The sequence below is a fragment of the Linepithema humile genome, chromosome 2, assembly GCF_040581485.1.
Source record: "Linepithema humile isolate Giens D197 chromosome 2, Lhum_UNIL_v1.0, whole genome shotgun sequence".
NCBI classification, from domain to species: domain Eukaryota; kingdom Metazoa; phylum Arthropoda; class Insecta; order Hymenoptera; family Formicidae; genus Linepithema; species Linepithema humile.
The window spans coordinates 5,897,406-5,915,500 of record NC_090129.1 but is presented as its reverse complement, the minus strand read 5'-3'; the positions used below and the strand labels follow the sequence as shown (position 1 = coordinate 5,915,500).

Genomic DNA, 18,095 nt, shown 5'->3' with positions numbered 1-18,095 from the left:
CTGAATATAGCAAAGCAGCCATGTTCTTGAAACGTCCTAAAGTCAACTGCCTATTCCAAAGTACATATTTGCTCGGAATCGCGTTGTACTATTGCACAAATACAAACTGACAATTTTTGAATAATTTTATGTATACATTTCAAAATGAGATGTGACACTTAAAAGCGTCATATCCAAAGATGTCTAATTTTTGTTTATATGTGAGAATTAAAAAAAGATTTTTATGTCAAAAAACTTCCATTTAAGAATCGTATTTAAAATATAATTATTTCCTGACATTTCCAATCCGTTATACATTTTCAGAGGCAATTATCCAAATAGTGAAGTTTGTAACAGTTTAGAGCTCACTCGAGCTTGAAATTTGAAACTTGTACGCTGTATAACTACGATATAATACCACGATTACGTTACATATAAAATAAGCGAGTATTATGAATACTTCAGAGTAAAATTACGACTGATATAAAATTTATAGAGATAATTTAATAACATGCGGGCACATACGTGTATAAACGTATAAAAATAAATATAAATATATTTATGTTTCTTTATAGTTATCAATTTGTGAATCGTTAAAAGCCGAAAAGACAGGAAAAAACAGAAGGATGCAGAAGAAAGAAGAAAATTCATTTAATGAAAAATGAGTTTCGACGTGAACAAATAAGCGGTCATGAGTGCAACCGCGATATCACCGACATCGATAAACTTAATTGGAGACCTATTTTATTTATTGACAATTCGATGGCGCGATGCAACTTTTCGGCAAACGTCGGCAAATTCAATACTATAGTGCTCAAAGTAATTGAGTACAGGATCACAAAAGTAATTGCTTTTAAGCTTTGCGCGATTCTTATTGAAGCTTCAACGTTTCCGCTATATCTTTTAATAATGGTAATAACATTTTATACGCATTCGATGCAATTTAAAAATAAGTGTCAAAAGCAAAGAATAAGGCTTCTAAAACGTTAAAACTTAGCGCAAGTTAAGCGATCCATTGTGGATCAATAATCAGGTGCAACATTACTCCGACATAAATCGTTTTCTGTCACGCTCCGCCATCGATATCACGTGTAACTAGATTGGAATTTTATCCGGCGCGCCATTGGATAGGTCCGCGTGAAAAAAAAAGAACAACGCACGCCCTCTAAAACTTATTGAGCAAGATGGACACTTCTCTTCTTCTTTTCCTGCGCGATTGCGAAGATGGCTTAAAACACAACCCCATTATCGGTAATCAAATGGAACTGATCTCCCGGGGATAGAGAACTTAGAGGACTTCGAACCGAGCCAGAAGGGTATCGGGATACACCGACACGCTATGCGAACGTAATTGAAAGTTTCCTGACGTTACTGTCGCTGCTCGCTTTCAGTTTCCCTTCTTCGCGAAACTTGACTGAGCATGGAGCGTTGAAAGAAAATGGCTGAATGGGACTTAGCGTATCAGTAAAGGCAGGAAACAGGCCGCGTAGCACAAGTCTTTCAGGCGACAATATAGCTAAATTTTTTTATCTCAAGACGTCTCGTCGAGAAATGAGCGACGACTCATATACTCTTTAATGTGTAAAAGCTTTGACTTTAGGAAAATAAATTATTATTAGAATCCAGCACACATATAAAACATATATCTAACGCAGACAAAAGCTGTCACTCAAGTAATTTGAAAAAAATGTAATTACTGAGAGGCAACATATTTTTGTTTTTTTTTAATTAATTTACTACGACTGGATCGCAAAAATTTATTTTATCATAATAATTTGTTTAAAATTTTACTTATCTGTATCTTACTCTGACTAACTCCTTCATCTTTTGCAGCAAAGAAAAATTATCTTTACTTGATTGCGTACACTATGATGTATAATAATAAACAAGTAGTCGACACATTGGAATGTGCCTCAATACAACGTTAATAAAATATTATTATCGAATTTTCTTCATTGTAATTCATCCTGTTATACAAATATCGATCATAGTATAAACCGAAAATTCATATGCATCGATACATAGTTTGAACGATGCCAAGTATTATCGCTCCAATCCAGCAACCGCTTAATTAAAGTGATCGTCGTCTTTGACATGGTCTTCCATGCTAGCACAATGACGATAAGCGTTTAGATGGTGTTGATGAAATAATACCCTGCTCAAAGCATCGCATAATCGATTTAACTTCATAGTATATAGACATTGTAGTAGAACGAAATAATATACTGAGATAACGTGATCGTATGTATATAAACTCTTTATTTTAATAATTTCACCATAATACCGATTCCCTTCCCCCAAATTGTAAAAAAAATATATACTAATATCTTCATAAATTTCTTTTATATTAATGTAAAAATATGTATTTTTTTTTATATTTTTCGAAAAATATTAATTTTGTATTTACCTCAAAATAAAATAATTTTTAATTTTATTAGTTTACAAAATTTCTTTTACAGAAAAATTTGCGTATTTTTTGCCTTTAATTTTTTTTTTGTGAAGCGTTTAATCGTCAAAACTTTTAACATTCTTCATCGATCGCACTTATTTATCAATGGATAATGATGTTATGTATTCGCTTTCTCATCGCGATGTGCCAAAATGCGCAGAAATCCACAAGAGAATTTGGAAACTTCTTTGATCATGACGAGCGAAAGAGAGATAAAAATAGAGAAATATAGTGGAGTAGAGAATACCATGGAATAGAAGATTTGGGAGAACGTGTAGCAGAGAAACGAAAGAAGCGCGAATCCCTTTGTGAACGGAACAGATCGAACAGAAAAGGAGATAAGCGGGTTAAGAAGACGAGTACACGCGAGAAGGAACAAAAAGATGACGGCAGAACAGACAGAGGACGACTTCTTTATTCCATCCAACTCTTCCAGCTGGATGGAATAAATTTTAAGAAAAGATTCAAGAAAAGATTCTCGAAAGGCAAATTGATCTCGTCGCTCGTACAAAAATATAAAGACTTAAATATCTTTTTGCTATGATAAATCATAAATGTCTTTAACATTTTTTACATTTAATAGATAATAGCGCTATAAAATTGTAATTCGATTTTTGCGCGTTTATACAATTATGAACTACTTGAAAAATATATTTGAAATATGCAATTTATAATATAAACTTTTTAAATTTTTATTTATACTTCTCAAGTTAAAAGCGGAATGTACAAGATTAAATATTTGTGATAAATTAATATATTGGATTACAAATTAAAAAAAAAATTGTTTTAAACATTGTAAGATATTGAAAACAACAATTAGCAACTATGATAGTTTCGTCATGAGTAGAGCCAGCATTTTTAAAAGAAAAGAGCGCGACTAGATTTCAGTTGTTTTATCGTTATTATACGCAGGCTGAAAAATGCACCACTCTCTTCTTACTCGATTCTTTTATCTACTGCAATATATAGCCGAAATCAGGATAAATCTAACATAATAGTTTTTAACATTAGCACAAGTTTGGAATAAGTTACTGCATAAAGTTTGAATATCAGTGGCGAAAAGTTGGAAGTTGAAACAGAGACGATAGCGTAAGTCTTCCAGGGACTATTTTAAAAAGAAATGGAGATTGATAAAACGCTCGATCGACCGGATGATCGACTCGACGCGCCTCGTCACGCTGCGCCGCGTCGGCGCATTTAGATACGCCTGATTATTCTTCACGAGCCGAAAGCACGCCTCGAGAGCGAATATTGTGAGAAGGATTGCAGACGTTATCCATTATTCCGCAGAGGCATGGCGGTCGAGTAAATCGCGCGATTTTCATCGACGAGCCCGACGAGGGGTGCGCGCTTATTCGCCCGCCCTTCCCTCCCTCCCGCTGCTTCCTGTCAGAAGGGTGGCAATCTTCCTCGTCTTCCACGATCCGAAGATTTCCTCTCGATCTCACGACGAGATAGAAAAGCTCACCCGACTGTTCGGCAGAGGAGCTTCTTTCAACACCATTGGCGCATTGCTCCTCCAACTCATACTCGATTTCCTCTATACGACGCGTTACGGCGATGCCGCGATTCCGATGAATATTCCTTGGAAGGATTCATAACGTCTATTTATGTACGGGTCAGTAACTCATATCCGGGATGTTCTACCGACACAATCGAACCAACGAATGCATATCCGACGCCCCTTCCGCGGATTCCGGTTGGTGAACTTTTCGAGAGACTCGGCATTTTCCAATTTCGCCACGTTTTTCTCATTACTTTAAATTCTTGCGGAAGAAAATATTCAGCTGCATTGCTACATGCAAAGTTTTTTACATCTTATCTTTGCAGTATGAAACAGTCACGTATTATAGTCGATCGTATAATAAAAGCTGTACATTAGCAAATTTTTATTTTTAGAAAGACATTTGAAATGCATTCTAATCTTCTTAGTAAAAACTTGTATTTTTATTTGCAAAAAAATCAAGCATAATCGCATGATTAATAGAAATCGTAAATAAAATTTTGTCTATGCAGTTGTCTGCATCTCATTTTCAAATAGAGCAATCTTCGTAAGTTACAATTAAAGGACAAACCTGGCGCGACGTAAAATGTAATTAAATCGATGATGATCTTTACATTCGTTTTATTTGATAAATTTTTAAAGCAGCGAGCATATATCAGCGCAGATGTGACAAGCGTTAAAATGGCGGTGTAACGATAATCCGCAAGCGGCATGCTCACCCACCCACACGACAAAATTGTCGCCGCACAACACACACATCGCTGGAAGCTCGCGACTTCTCGACGACCTACGACCTCTTGTAGCCCGCGCGCGACCTCCTCGGATCTCTCTCGAGCATCAACCTATTTTCATCTTGGGTCGTGGAGGAAGGTGGCGGAGGGATGTTGGAAGAGTAGACGAGTAGACGTCGGCCGGGATGGGGCGTGTTTGGGAACCCTTTTGCGGTGCTCCGAAGACAATGGAGCGAGTGCAAGCAGGCCGACTCGACGAAGGAGGAGTAGTTGGATGGTATAAAGGAACCGGCGTCTACGAGGAAGAGCTATTCTCCTGTCTTTTTTCACCGTCCCCGGGTGAATCTTCTTCTTCGTCTTAACGTGCTTATCTCCTTTTCGTTTCGATCTACCTGGTGCGATATCTGCGCTAGCGTTTCCACTAGTTTTCGCTTCGAAAGAGAACCGACGACTTGCGGTTGATGCGAGATATTTAGAGTTGCATTGTCGTGTCGCATTTGCTTTTGTATTCGCGAGAGGTATATCAATGATGAATATTTTTCCTTTGTCAAGTAAAAGCGCGATAATTGTATTTGCGACGCTTCTAATTCCCCTTTGCCGCTAACAAAGTGTTAATGACTGGGTAGGAAAAATCTCGAATTACTAAAAAATGTAGACCCTCCCCCCCCCTCCCCCTCTTGCATAAATTTGCAACTTACTGCGAGGCATGCATTTAAGAGAATAGCGTCGTCTAGTAGAACACGCGCAAAACTTTCCGACACATCCTGCTTTGCATTTTACACACGAGCGGTGCGCCGTTAATTTCGAGTACGTCAAACTCGAGCGTCGGTACATACAAGGATCACGAGGCAGCCTCGGACTATTCGGTTCTGTATAATGGCGCGATGGGCGATGCGATATTCAACCTAGACGTCCTTCCGATGAAAAGCGACCTGCTGTCTATCGATCTTGCGAACTCGCCTCGAAGAGGCGTAGCCGCACAATTGCTTGACGGACCCATTGTCGCAGGTCCACTGTCTTGGCCCTCCGTTTCAGTGTCCTTAACTCACGAAGTGGAATCGCTACCCCTTCCCCACTTCCCCACTTCTTCATAACCGTTCAGTCGTCTGCTTGATTTTCGCTATGGTACCTTTAGAGAACAGTCCTTTCATTCGCGAGGAAGTTGTGTATGAATATCGCAGACCTGAATCGGTTCAAGCAGTGCACTCATTTATTTGTCCAGTGTCAAATAATACAGCAATGCAGTGCAGAAAATTCTCCGATAATTAGAAAAATAAAGAGGCTCATTCTAACATATAAGACTTAGCAAGAATAATCTTGCCTCTTACTTGATTTCTAGAAAAATTAATTTCGGAAATGATCATGCTAATTTGTAAAACGTTTAATTTCACAAACACAATGTACAGCAAAAATTTGAAGAAAAAAGCGATGACTCTATTCTGAAATTATTCTAAACGCCAACCTAACTATGAATTAACATTAAGTGAAAGATCCTGTCAGGGAAGGAGCAGCTGTCTCTGTTCACTCTTCGTAAACAATTTCCACCAACCTTCACATCAAAGACAATCAACTTGGCACAAGGTATCACGTTTATACCTATTCGCCGTTATTCTGTCTGCAATCAGTCATCAAAGAACTTGAGCGTGATAGTCGGAGGAATATGATGTTGCTTTTGAGACTGGAAGGTCAGAAATGCAAGAAATGTCTGTCCAGCAGAGGAGAACAAATACAATGTCTAGCTACCGTTTTCTACAAAGAGATAAGACAAGCGTAAACAACCTTACACACTCGACTAATATTATGCTAAGATTCGGTAATTTGCATAAGGCTGATAGTATTCTCCTTGCTACATGCTGGGAATAAGACGTAGATAATAGCGAGAAGCCAGAGGTCAGAATTATAATTGTAAAAAGAGATAAAGATATATCTATAGAGAGAAAATATTAAATTACGTAGCAAAATTATGACGCAACAAAAATAATAGTATTCCCTATAAACTTTAATAAATTAATTTTAATCTGATATTGGTAAAAATAAATCTTAATTTTTAGGAATAAAAATATTTTCTACCTTTCTTAAAATTTCTAATAATTATATCAATATTTTTTAGTTATATTTAAATTTTTTTATAACTATTGAACCATTCCTGTTTCTATTCTCTTTTTCCTTCTGTTCTATCCTTATTATTACTAATGCGAAACATTTGTTGTTTTTTCCGTGAAGGCATATTTTAAATAAAGTTATTGATATTTGTTCTAAGACTTTGAAGTTTTTAAAGTTAAGCGCATAAAAAACTGTTTCCACATGAAAAAAGTTAATTAAAACCAATAGCGATTATTTTGATCAATAACGGTTATTTTTAAATCTTATAATTCTCTTTTTTTACAATCTATAACTTTACTTAACAATATGACAAACTTGTTGAATCAACTTAATATACATATATTCAAAGTTCTTTTTTATATTTTTTATATCAAAATAGAAAGTTAAAATCAAGATATTCTGCAGTCGAGCTTGTATTATTTTGCAAAATATAATACTGTTGTTCATCTAACATGTCTACATATTTCTCATTCAATACACAATCACTTATACGATTTATTAAACAGAAACATCAAAAATTATTTGATGTTTGTAATTCACATATTTGCTGTTAGAGCCGCTGAAATGTCAGGCTCCTTATTAATGGAAATACATAATTTCGACTGATTGGGCTTGGATACGTTTAAGTTCTCTGTGTGCCTTAATTAATACGCTCCCCTTAGACTCGCAAACGCATGCATATATCGCTATGCGAATGCACGCTAATGAAATAGCGGTTAACGGCTGTTGAAATAGAGCGCGAACGCCCGTAGAATCAGCCTCGATTCTCTGTGAACTCACAGTCCCATTTGCACACATAATACACACGTCTTACTTCCCTTCCGCGCGTTAGAATTATTACTTACATTTACATGACTAATAGTACAACACTTGCAGTTGCGTGCATTTATTAACAATGTCAGTTTGATAACAAAGAAAAAATCTTTTATGACAAAAATATTACGCGTACACTAATCGTTCATTTTTTTTTTTGGTGAAACTCATATATGTCTATTAAAAAACATATTAACGAGTTTTTCAATTCATTCTTATAGTATTATATCCTTATAGTATTATATCCTTATAAATAGCACAAATATGTTTTAAGATAAAAACGTGAGAATATTGAGCTAAAAGTGGGATGTTAAGTTATGAAATATGAAGAAGTCGCTTGATTTATTTTGAGCTTCAAACTATTAATCTAAAACTACATCATTAAATGAAAATGCGCTTATTTCTTTTTTATTTATTCCTTGCGGACTAAATGATTGGAGATTGTATTTTAATTATGATTCTAAAAAATGATTGTAAAAAATTGCATTTATACTTTACGCAAAAACTACACGACAGCTAAAGTTAAGGAAATGGTTAACGCAATCGCGAAATAATTCACTTCAATTTGGTAAATTGTAGTTCTGTACTGCGTTTAGTTTTTTTTTTATCTTTTTTGCGTAGATTATTCGTTCGTTGATTTGCGTATATTTGCACGCGCGAGTTGGTAATCGATGTGGAAAAACCTTTTTCGCGTTCATTTACTTAATCGAACGCACATACAACGTACATAACAATCTCAAGTATTGACTGCTTTTATTTGGCTAATAAAGGTGAAAAAGATTCACCGATATAGAGAGCAAAAAATAGATAAACACAGTTTCCAACTGATTAAAAAAAGGAATCGGCAATTGTATACTAATAAATTTGTCACTCTCTATCAAAATCTGCTCGAAAGAATCTTTCATCGCCGCTCGTACGCGGAACGGCTCTAATACGTTTTTAATGGAGTTATACAAACTGTCCATGATGAATAATAAAACGAGAATTCAATTTGCGCTGACTTGAAACTTGTCTCGATACAGAAACTAGGTTCGATCGTATCAGTGATAAAATAAAATCAGAAAAGCTGTAGATGATTTCTAATAATAATTTAGTATTTTTTTCTCAATTCTGCGTATTTTAAAATTTCGTATATTCCAATTAAGATTCATTTTTAACACAAAGTCAAGTCAATGGTGCTATTCCGGATTTTATACCTCAGAGAACTGTAACACATTGGTTCGTGTAAAGTGTCCTAGATCTAACAAACTATATATCTTTTATCTATATATGTGTTCCTTCATCAATTTCAAGTTGACCGTTTTCTAAAAAAAAATTTTTTTAATTTAAGTACACAAGAAGTATAATCAAATTTCAATTTCGCTTGAAATACGGTCAAACTTTCATATTTCTCGTCAAATTTTTTTTCTTTACTTTTTCTCCTGTTTTATCTTTTTCATTACTTCACTTTTGCCTTCTAACCAAGGTTAAAATAAAGAAACATGTAAAAAACAAAAAGTGTCATGCAATAAATGTTAATATCGTTAAATAGATAAAATAACTCAACAATAAAGAATTAATAGCATTGCACGATATTTTTTGTTCTTTACTTGCCTTCTGACATGGTCACGTAATTAGACAACAGTTAGTCAATTAAACAAAAGAATACAGTGAGAAAAGAAAAGCAAAAAAAATCGAAAGACATGAAAAATTTGACAGTTATTACTTCGACGCTTGCATCTTTATAAAAGAGAGAAAAAGAGCGAAGGGTTGGAGGGAAGAGAGGGATATAAAATATTACAAAATTATCTCATTTTCTCCCACATCGGATATTACATTCCATATCATCATCCATGTAACATCCACGGATACTATTTTGATCGATATACTATCATGTTACGCTAGCTAGCGGTTCAATGATTACGGGGACGCGAAAGGCAGTCACGACAGTCTTCATGCAGCTTGTTTAATACGAGTGGTGTTACGTGATAAATCCAATTCTCTTTTTTTTTATAAAATGTCGTGCACCGTTAATTGATCCAGTGGATATTACATGTCCACTTTGAAGCGCGATGCGGGTTTTACCGCTAGCTTGCAAATTGAATTCCGAAGTCATTCTGCCGCCATCATCATATTGGCCATCAGTGAACATTTTACAGGAGAACAATATAAAAGTAACTTTTGTGAAAAAAACAAAAAGCCTTGTTACATTTCGATATACTCTTTGTGTCAGGACTGCGGCATTTAAAATTGATCTATGTTTAATGTATAAAAATATTCGCTTTAAACGCGACTGAATAGTAGGCTTGCAATCAATTATTATTGAAAGATACGCTTCAATAAATTATAAAATTTAATATGGCCTAATAAATGTATAAAAGTTTAAATTTTCTACACTAGAATTTATATCATGAAATAAATAAAATACTCGTGTAATTGATGTGGCATAAATATAATTTTTTAATACAACTTTTATCAAGTCTTTTCATGACTTTGATGCATTATAATATAATTTTACAATTAAAAAAGTTCTTTGATATTAATGCAATGAAGAAATGCATGGATAATTTATGACTTTAATCGGAGTTTAACGGCGTTAGACATCGCAATATAATTGCGTGTAAGAGAAAGCAAAAAATTTGCACGACAATATATAATTGATAAAAACCACGAAACTGCCAATTGTGTTACGCGATTCTTCGCGTTCGTTAAGTTAGGTTTATAGTATCGCGAGATTTTAATCCGATCAAATTCCGGGCTAGCAGATAAAATCGCACAACACTTCATATGAACACAAATCTGAATGGAGAGAATTTCGTATCGATATTCGATTTTCTCATTCGGCGTAATATACTTCCTCCTTGCGATCACGCTTTGTAGGTCAAAAGAAAAAAGACAATAAAACGCGAACTCGTGATTTCGGTGCTTCTGTAATACGATAGATCACGAATGGCTGCTCACAGCGGCAATAGAAACTTACGCCGAATTGATTGCCGAAGTGACTTTGTTCAGTGAAAAAGAAGGGGACAATCCCCATCATACATTTGTCACCTATTCATATTTACTATGATTGACTTTCTGAAACAACAATAATTAGTAAAAATTGAAATAATGCATTTTAGAAAATCAATCGTAGCGTAAATATTAATGTTGACAAATGTACTTTATGACTAAAACAACTCTCTTTTTTTCAAATCTTTGTTTTATAATTTCTTCTGGTAAAAAAAACAATATGGAAAGAAGTGTAAATATAGGAAAAAAGATTATGATACGTGCGGCAATCGTAAAATTTATATTTAAATATAACCGTATTATTTAATAAGTTTTTATTCATTTTATAAGACTGTGACAGTCGAAAGAGAGAAATTTACGAGAAATTCTCATATCATATAAAAATTGAGTTTAAGATTTGATAGTTTTAAAGAACTATCGAGCGAACAATAATTTTGCGAGATTATTTATCTTGAAATACAGATGGAAATTAAATCGATTCGCTGAATTACTAAAAGATTCTTTCTTCGAGAAGTCTGTCAAATATAGGAATGAATATTTAAGCAAAGAAAAATCCCATAGGAAGCATTAAAGACTTTCTTATTATTGAAAAGTTTGCGGGAAAATAGCTTATTATTTCCAATACATTCGATCTTTCTTGTAAGTCTCGTTATTTTCACATGTTTACGAGCTTTTACTCATGAACCCTTTTATCATTAAAAATAATCACCAAAGATAAATTATAATAAATATCGAATCTGAAAAATGTAAATATGCGAAAAATAACAAAAATGTAAGAAGCATATATCAAATACAATATGATAAAATATCGTTCGTATGAATTAGTAGAAATGTCTCATTTTTTCTAAAATTATGTTAATAAACATTAAAAATTAAAAAGTTACAAAAAATAATTATTTTTCTTGCTAAAGGCATTTTTGCACTCGAATTTTTGTTATTTTGTTTTTGTCAATAAAAAAATTTTATTATTAAAATTAATAAAAAATTTATTATTAAAAAACGGTAAAAGAAAAGCAGCTAAAGAATATCTTATACAAAGTATAACATAAAATAGATAAAAAAATGATTTTTCTTTCAATGATTTACCGAAAATTGAATTTTTCATCATAGATCTTTTTCCAAATAGAAATATACTTATGTTTTATGTTTTTCAATCTTTAGCTTCTATAAAAGTAAAAAATTATCTTTGAAGATTAAATTATATAAATTGATCCAAAACGAAATTCTCGTATAAAACAAAACACTTGTAGTCTACATTACCTTATACCTTTATAATATAAAGCATGATCTATAGATTTTCAATATCTTCGATATCAATGATCTGCTCTTTTTCGTTTCCTTTTGAAGACATTCTCGACATCCCTCGTCTTAAATTGCGTGAAAGAAGTTCGAGAAGTCGCTGAGATTCTTTCCCGAGTTTCGCTAACTGTTCTCGACTTTGAAATTCGACGAGATTATAGCGAGAAAAGGGGTATCAAGTAACTAGAGTCCCTGTTTTCTATATTCACAAGCAAACAAGACTACAACATAGTCTCATAAAACGAAAAACTCTGTCGAAGACTTGCACTACACATATAACATTAATTCTCTTTTTATTGAGTTTGACTAAATGTTTGTTTAAATTTTTCCAATAAATGTCTTCAAAGAAGATTTATCCAACTAACTTAATTTCCAATCTATAAATATTATATAATTTTGTCAGATAACATATTATAGCTTATTGTGAGTTAAAAAAAAGCAATTAGATTAGCTAAATTGTATTTGTACAGTATAGTTTAAAAAATAGAAAATAATAAGTTGTATTTATACCATCTTGTACTTTTTTATTTTTGGAAAGATAAAAATGCAACGCAAATGCAAAGAAAGATTTGCATTATATACGGAGACGATGCAGTGACGAGCACAGCTGTTAAAAATGGTTTTCAAAGTTCCGAATCTCTTTGGAGAAAGTTTTACAGAAAACAATGAAAAACGTCTAAAATCATAACAATGAGACATCACATACATCTTTAGTCACTCGGCAAAACTTTTCCGACTGCTTCAAAATAGTTTAAGTGGTAAAGTTTTAATTTTTGGAGACCATCGAGAACTACCTCGAAATATTTTCAATGCAAAATCGACTAGTTCAACAAGATAATAAAACTGTCCGAATAATGACTTAAAGTTTTTAGACAAAATAGTGGACATATAATTATATAATTAAAACTTTTAATTAAAAATTTAATACGTACTAAAAATAATCGTATTGTAAAATCGTATTCATCTTTCTACAGAGAACCCTATTGGATTTATCACGATATAATCAATAAGGAAGTGATTTCTTGCAAACAAATAAGTGTATTTTCATGTTTCAACTGAATAAGTAAGGTTTACTCTCTAACGACGTAATAAACAAAGCATTTCTCAAATCACACTTTATCAATGGCCTACTGAGAATCTACCCCGTAAGGCAATTTATTTTCATCTTTCTTAACGATTCAACCAGTTTCGCTCAACGTGCTCCATTTTCTACACAAATCACGAATAATTCGAGCCTTTTCCGAGAATACACGATTCACTCGACGCGATCGATCGCATTGATGTTACGGCTCCAACGAATCTCGTAAAGCGATTACGAACGAGCTAGAAAACGTGTATAACGGCTTCCGCGTCTCAGACGATGCAATATCGAAAATGGCCACCACTAATTTAATAGTGTCCTTTGGGACTATTAGTATTAGGTTTTCCAACTCATAGAGATTTTGTATTTGAGAGAACAATATGCAGATATTTGCTGCAACACGTCCGAAATGTTTTCCCCTTTTCATTTCCTCTCGTATATTTTATCAGTATAACTTATAGAAGTTAGAAAAGTTTGCATATATTAAAGTTTGTAAAATAAATAAATATTTTACATTAATTTTGATTAATGTTTCACTTGATACGTACAATATATAAAAATAAAATACATCAAGTTAGAACATACTTTTATCAATAAGACTAGAAATAATATTATTTACATATTCTATTCAATTTGAAGTATTATTTTAATCCAAATACAAGTGTAACTAGTCAAGATATTTTCAGAAATCCCAAATAATTAAAATGTAAAGAGCTCTTAAGCTAAAAAAGGAAACAGCATAAAATATTTATATTGTGCAGATATTTTTTTTTCAGTAAACTGGTTTCTCTTCAACAACCATTTGTAATATGTACATTTCTACAAATGTATATGCATCGCTATATGATGAGAGAGAGAGAGAGTGAGAGTCAGTTCTCACAATATAATGACAAGAAACGAAATACGATAGGAAATGAAAAGGATAACAGAGATGGAGAGGATGGTTTGGTATACCTAAACCTGCTTATATATCTCAGCATTAATACATGGTTTATAATTACGTTACAATAGAGTAATACAATGTATGCGCATTTAGGAAAGGAATAACGACACGTCATTCCACCAGCTTTGCATTACTCTGGTTTAGTCTTGATGCAATAATGTTATTTGCGTCGGTTATTTGTCTCGTCGAAAGCGTTGTAATAGCTTAAAGATTTTCGAGCACAGAGAGAGAGAGAGAGAGAGAGAGAGAGAGAGAGAGAGAGAGAGAGAGAGAGAGAGAGAGAGTCGCAATCGCATAAGAATAGAACGCGCCTTTTGAACAAACGCTGTTTGTTCGTGAATAACAATAATAAAATATGAAACTTTAAAGAGCAATATCTTGAAAGGGAATTACTCGCAGATCTTTGTATATCTAAAGTGATAAAGTATGATAAAGTTTGGTTAAATTTTTGCAAACCTATATTTTTGAGTCTCTTTTTCAAAGCGCTCAAAGATCGATAGTCGACTTAGTTTTTGTTGTGTAATCAGATTATCTAAATCTCCTTAATAATTGATCGATACGATAGTAGGTCAAAGCAACTTGACTCGTACACTGCAGTTAACTATGTAGTCGACATATGTACGTAGAAACCGCGCGTTGTTTGCCACTGGCAATTCGGAGCGCACCTGATTGAATGTAACATGGTGCATACAACGCATCCGCGGCGTATATGCTTGTCTTACGAGATATTAATCCGAAACTCGGCCATTCCGCGTGTCGCGTAACAGAACTGACGCGCTAGAGCGGGGAGCAACAAAAATTGTTGTACGACAACGCCCGACCGAAAAGCCGATATATCGACTCCTCTTGCGAGCATATTCACTCGCGCATGAAATCTGTTTGCCGGCTTTATCGCGCACGTAGTTTTATGGCACAATGATTTAAAAAACAAAATAATCGTACGTGTATCAAATTTTGTTCGTTCTCATTGCCTTTCTTGTAATTTTTAAATTGTTCAGCACTTATAAGTTTATTATTATGCAACTTTTGAAGAATGGTTTTCAACTATTTCAAGAATAAGAGATCAAAGTATACATTATCTTGAAAAATTCTATTTTCTTTTTACTTTTAGACTGTTTTATTTGTATGTATACTCACTGTTATTTATTATGTATTACTTTAATATCTTATTCTTGATTTATTTAAAAAATTATATCACTCACCCTTGTCGACTTGCGCTTATTGATACTCTCGACACATGGAAAGCCTCCGCACTGAAACACAAACATAACTATATTATGTAATGTTCGATTAAACAATTAGATAATTAAAAATCTATTTAAAGATTTAATGAGTTATAATATTTAATACAGTAAAGCAATAGTTCACCCTAACCTTTTTTAAAAAGATAATAATTTTTAATGACCAAAGTATGCAATATTATTATGATATAAGAGTTAATAACAGTGGTATGTATAATTTTATAATTGCCATAATTACGAATCCTACATCGATCATTAAATTCTCTTTTAATATGTGTATATGTGTGCGACCATAAGTTTATAATATAACTGTAAGTTAAAACACCTTTTCGCAGATAAGACGGTCGTTGCAGCGCTCACAATGTTTGCTGCGAGAACCGTCATCGTGTAAAGCTCAGATATAGTTTATACTATGCCATCTACCGTTTATTACGCCGTAAAACCAATCTATATCACCCATTTGCCTCTGATACTTTGCGCATAAAAATATATTTTTCACAGTATACTAGTTATAGTTAATACTTAAGGCACAGAGAAAGGCTCTTTGCCGTAGAACAATCTATCGCTCAATCAATCTGCTTAAATAGTGTGCAAATTTTATTATTCTCGCTCGTTATAAATAATTCGCTGAAAACAAGCTTTTAAAAACTTATATAAAATTTACTGTACTCGGTATGTAATATTGTCCTGACAAAATGCAATGCTTTTATCAAAAATATGACTTGAAAAATTTGGAACATGTCTGGAAGGTGGACGAATTATGAGAAAAAGACGCAGAGGAAAAACGCTAGGTTTTCGTCGTCGATAATTTGTCGAGCGGTCGCGGCTCGGAAGAATGGAATTGCTTTCTGCTTCCGGCAAAATTCCCGCCATATTCTCAGGACATGCTTCTTTCGAATATACGCTCTCTTCTCCTTCCCTCCCTTCCCACGCACCCATTGCACTTTCAGTTCTATCAGATATAATATAAAATCAGTCACATGCTCTATTACTGCTACTATTACTGTTACTACTCTGCGCGCGCGCGTGTGTGTGTGTGTGTGTGTTACTATAAATAACAAATTTGCCTTAAAGTGATTAATGTTAATTACTTTGAAAGAAAATGTTCCTAGCAAAGAATAAACTAAAACAGATAAAGAAACTCTAAGAAAAATTTACAAATAAATTTTTATTAATAAGTCTTCTTTTCTAAAAAAAACCATATTAAATTAATTTAATATTTATTTATATTTACTAATTGTTTCTTAAGATAAATGTAGAATGTATTGAAAACTATGACAAAAATATATAATTACATGACTACGTTAAGATTATATTTCTAAAATCAAAATAACATTACTTTTATAAAAATTTCAGAAAGTAATAATCTGATCTTTTATCATCGTCATGATACCGACTCTTTTTCGCAAAAGATTCACAAATAAGAGGACAGCATTTTATTCGCTCGCTCAATTCACGCTTGGCGATGATTAAGTCGTCCCTAGAGTTTTATTCCCAAAGAACAAAAAAAGTTCCAAGGAAAAGACTTCAACTTCCTCTTTCTGTGTAGATCCGAAGCGTAGTTTTATCTTCGATCACGCTTCGCGCTGCGATGTGGTCTCGTTTGCGCAAAGCCGAACGGGATAATCGATACGTCTTCGTCCACTCTCGCCACCTAAAGTCACTGAAATGCTATTTTTCGTAGCTTTTTTGCCCTTCACCGTGCGATCTCTTACTGTTATGCACCTCCAAGGCTAAGAAACCGACAGTATTTGTCTTTTATCAATAAATAATGACACGAAGATGATAAAAAATTAAAACATGGATTTAAAAAATTCAGTCTTAAATAAGTATACAATCTATTTCTTTGTATTGCATCGATTGAATAGTAAATGTATCTTAAAATAATTCAAAATTATTTAATGTTATAAATATTGTTAAATATTAAAAATGCCATTAAAAGTACATTGTCTATTTTCTAAAAAGTATAAATATAAATAATATAAAAGTAGTTTTATTTTGATATAAATATATCTCAAAATAAAACTTTTACCATTTTTTAAATAACATTTAGAAAGAGTTTTTTACAGCCGAGACATTTAAGCGACATCTGGCGTGATAAAAGTATTCAACAATTTCTTTAAAAATCCACTTATGCAATGTTCGCATCTCAATTCGTTTGTAAATGGATGGAAATATCGATTAGCTCGTACAATTCTCACGTAATAACCGTAATAACACTTTGAATAATTTTGTAAACGTCACAATGTAAACTCGGTGTCACAAACTGCTTGTGTAAACCGTAAGTAATTTAAAGAGCGCTCAATTAACACGAATAGCATCGCCGTGGAATGTTTACTCACAATCGACACAACTTCGTTGACTGTTTATCATCAAAAGACCCGTGTCAGCAAGAATTTTCATTTTTGACAATTGACGTAAATGATCGACCATTATTCCGTTCAATAGAAATTAATTTAGTTTTACAACCATTCCTCTTAAATTCGTGCTTTTATTATAGTCAATATATATTGATCGTTTGATACGCGTATCAGTATCAAGTACTATATTTGTACTAAATTCGCGTACTAAGTAGCCTAATCTGGCGGTGTAAATAATATATATACTCGTAGTACGAATATGATACGAATTTAGTTTAGATAAGACATATGATGTAAACTAGATATCGGCTCTAAAAAAAAACTGTTTCTAAATGTTATTTAAAAAATAGTAAATATAGTAAAAGTTTTATTATGCCAAAAACCCTATTTAGCTGTCCTTTCTCCTCTTATCTTGTAAAAGTAAAAGATAAATAATCCGAAAAAAGCTATTTATGAGGTTTCATATCCAAATTAAAAATTTTATGCTCGTTACACTGAACAAAAATTTAATATTTTTTGTGGGGGGTTGAACCAACTTTAACTCAATCTCTCTCTATCACTTAAAAATAAATATCAAATCGATATTTAGATCATATTTATA

General features: G+C 33.1%; 1 protein-coding gene across 4 annotated transcripts in view; it reads right to left on the bottom strand.

Moving 5' to 3' along the window:
• The window catches only part of Nrx-1 (Neurexin 1), a 212,125-nt gene that overhangs the window by 183,799 nt on the left and 10,231 nt on the right, over window positions 1-18,095 (bottom strand). For all 4 annotated transcript variants that reach the window (XM_067349190.1, XM_067349191.1, XM_067349194.1 and 1 more), the window contains exon 2: window positions 15,096-15,146. In XM_067349190.1, the coding sequence (XP_067205291.1) occupies window positions 15,096-15,146 (51 nt within the window). The remainder of the gene's footprint in view (window positions 1-15,095; window positions 15,147-18,095) is intronic.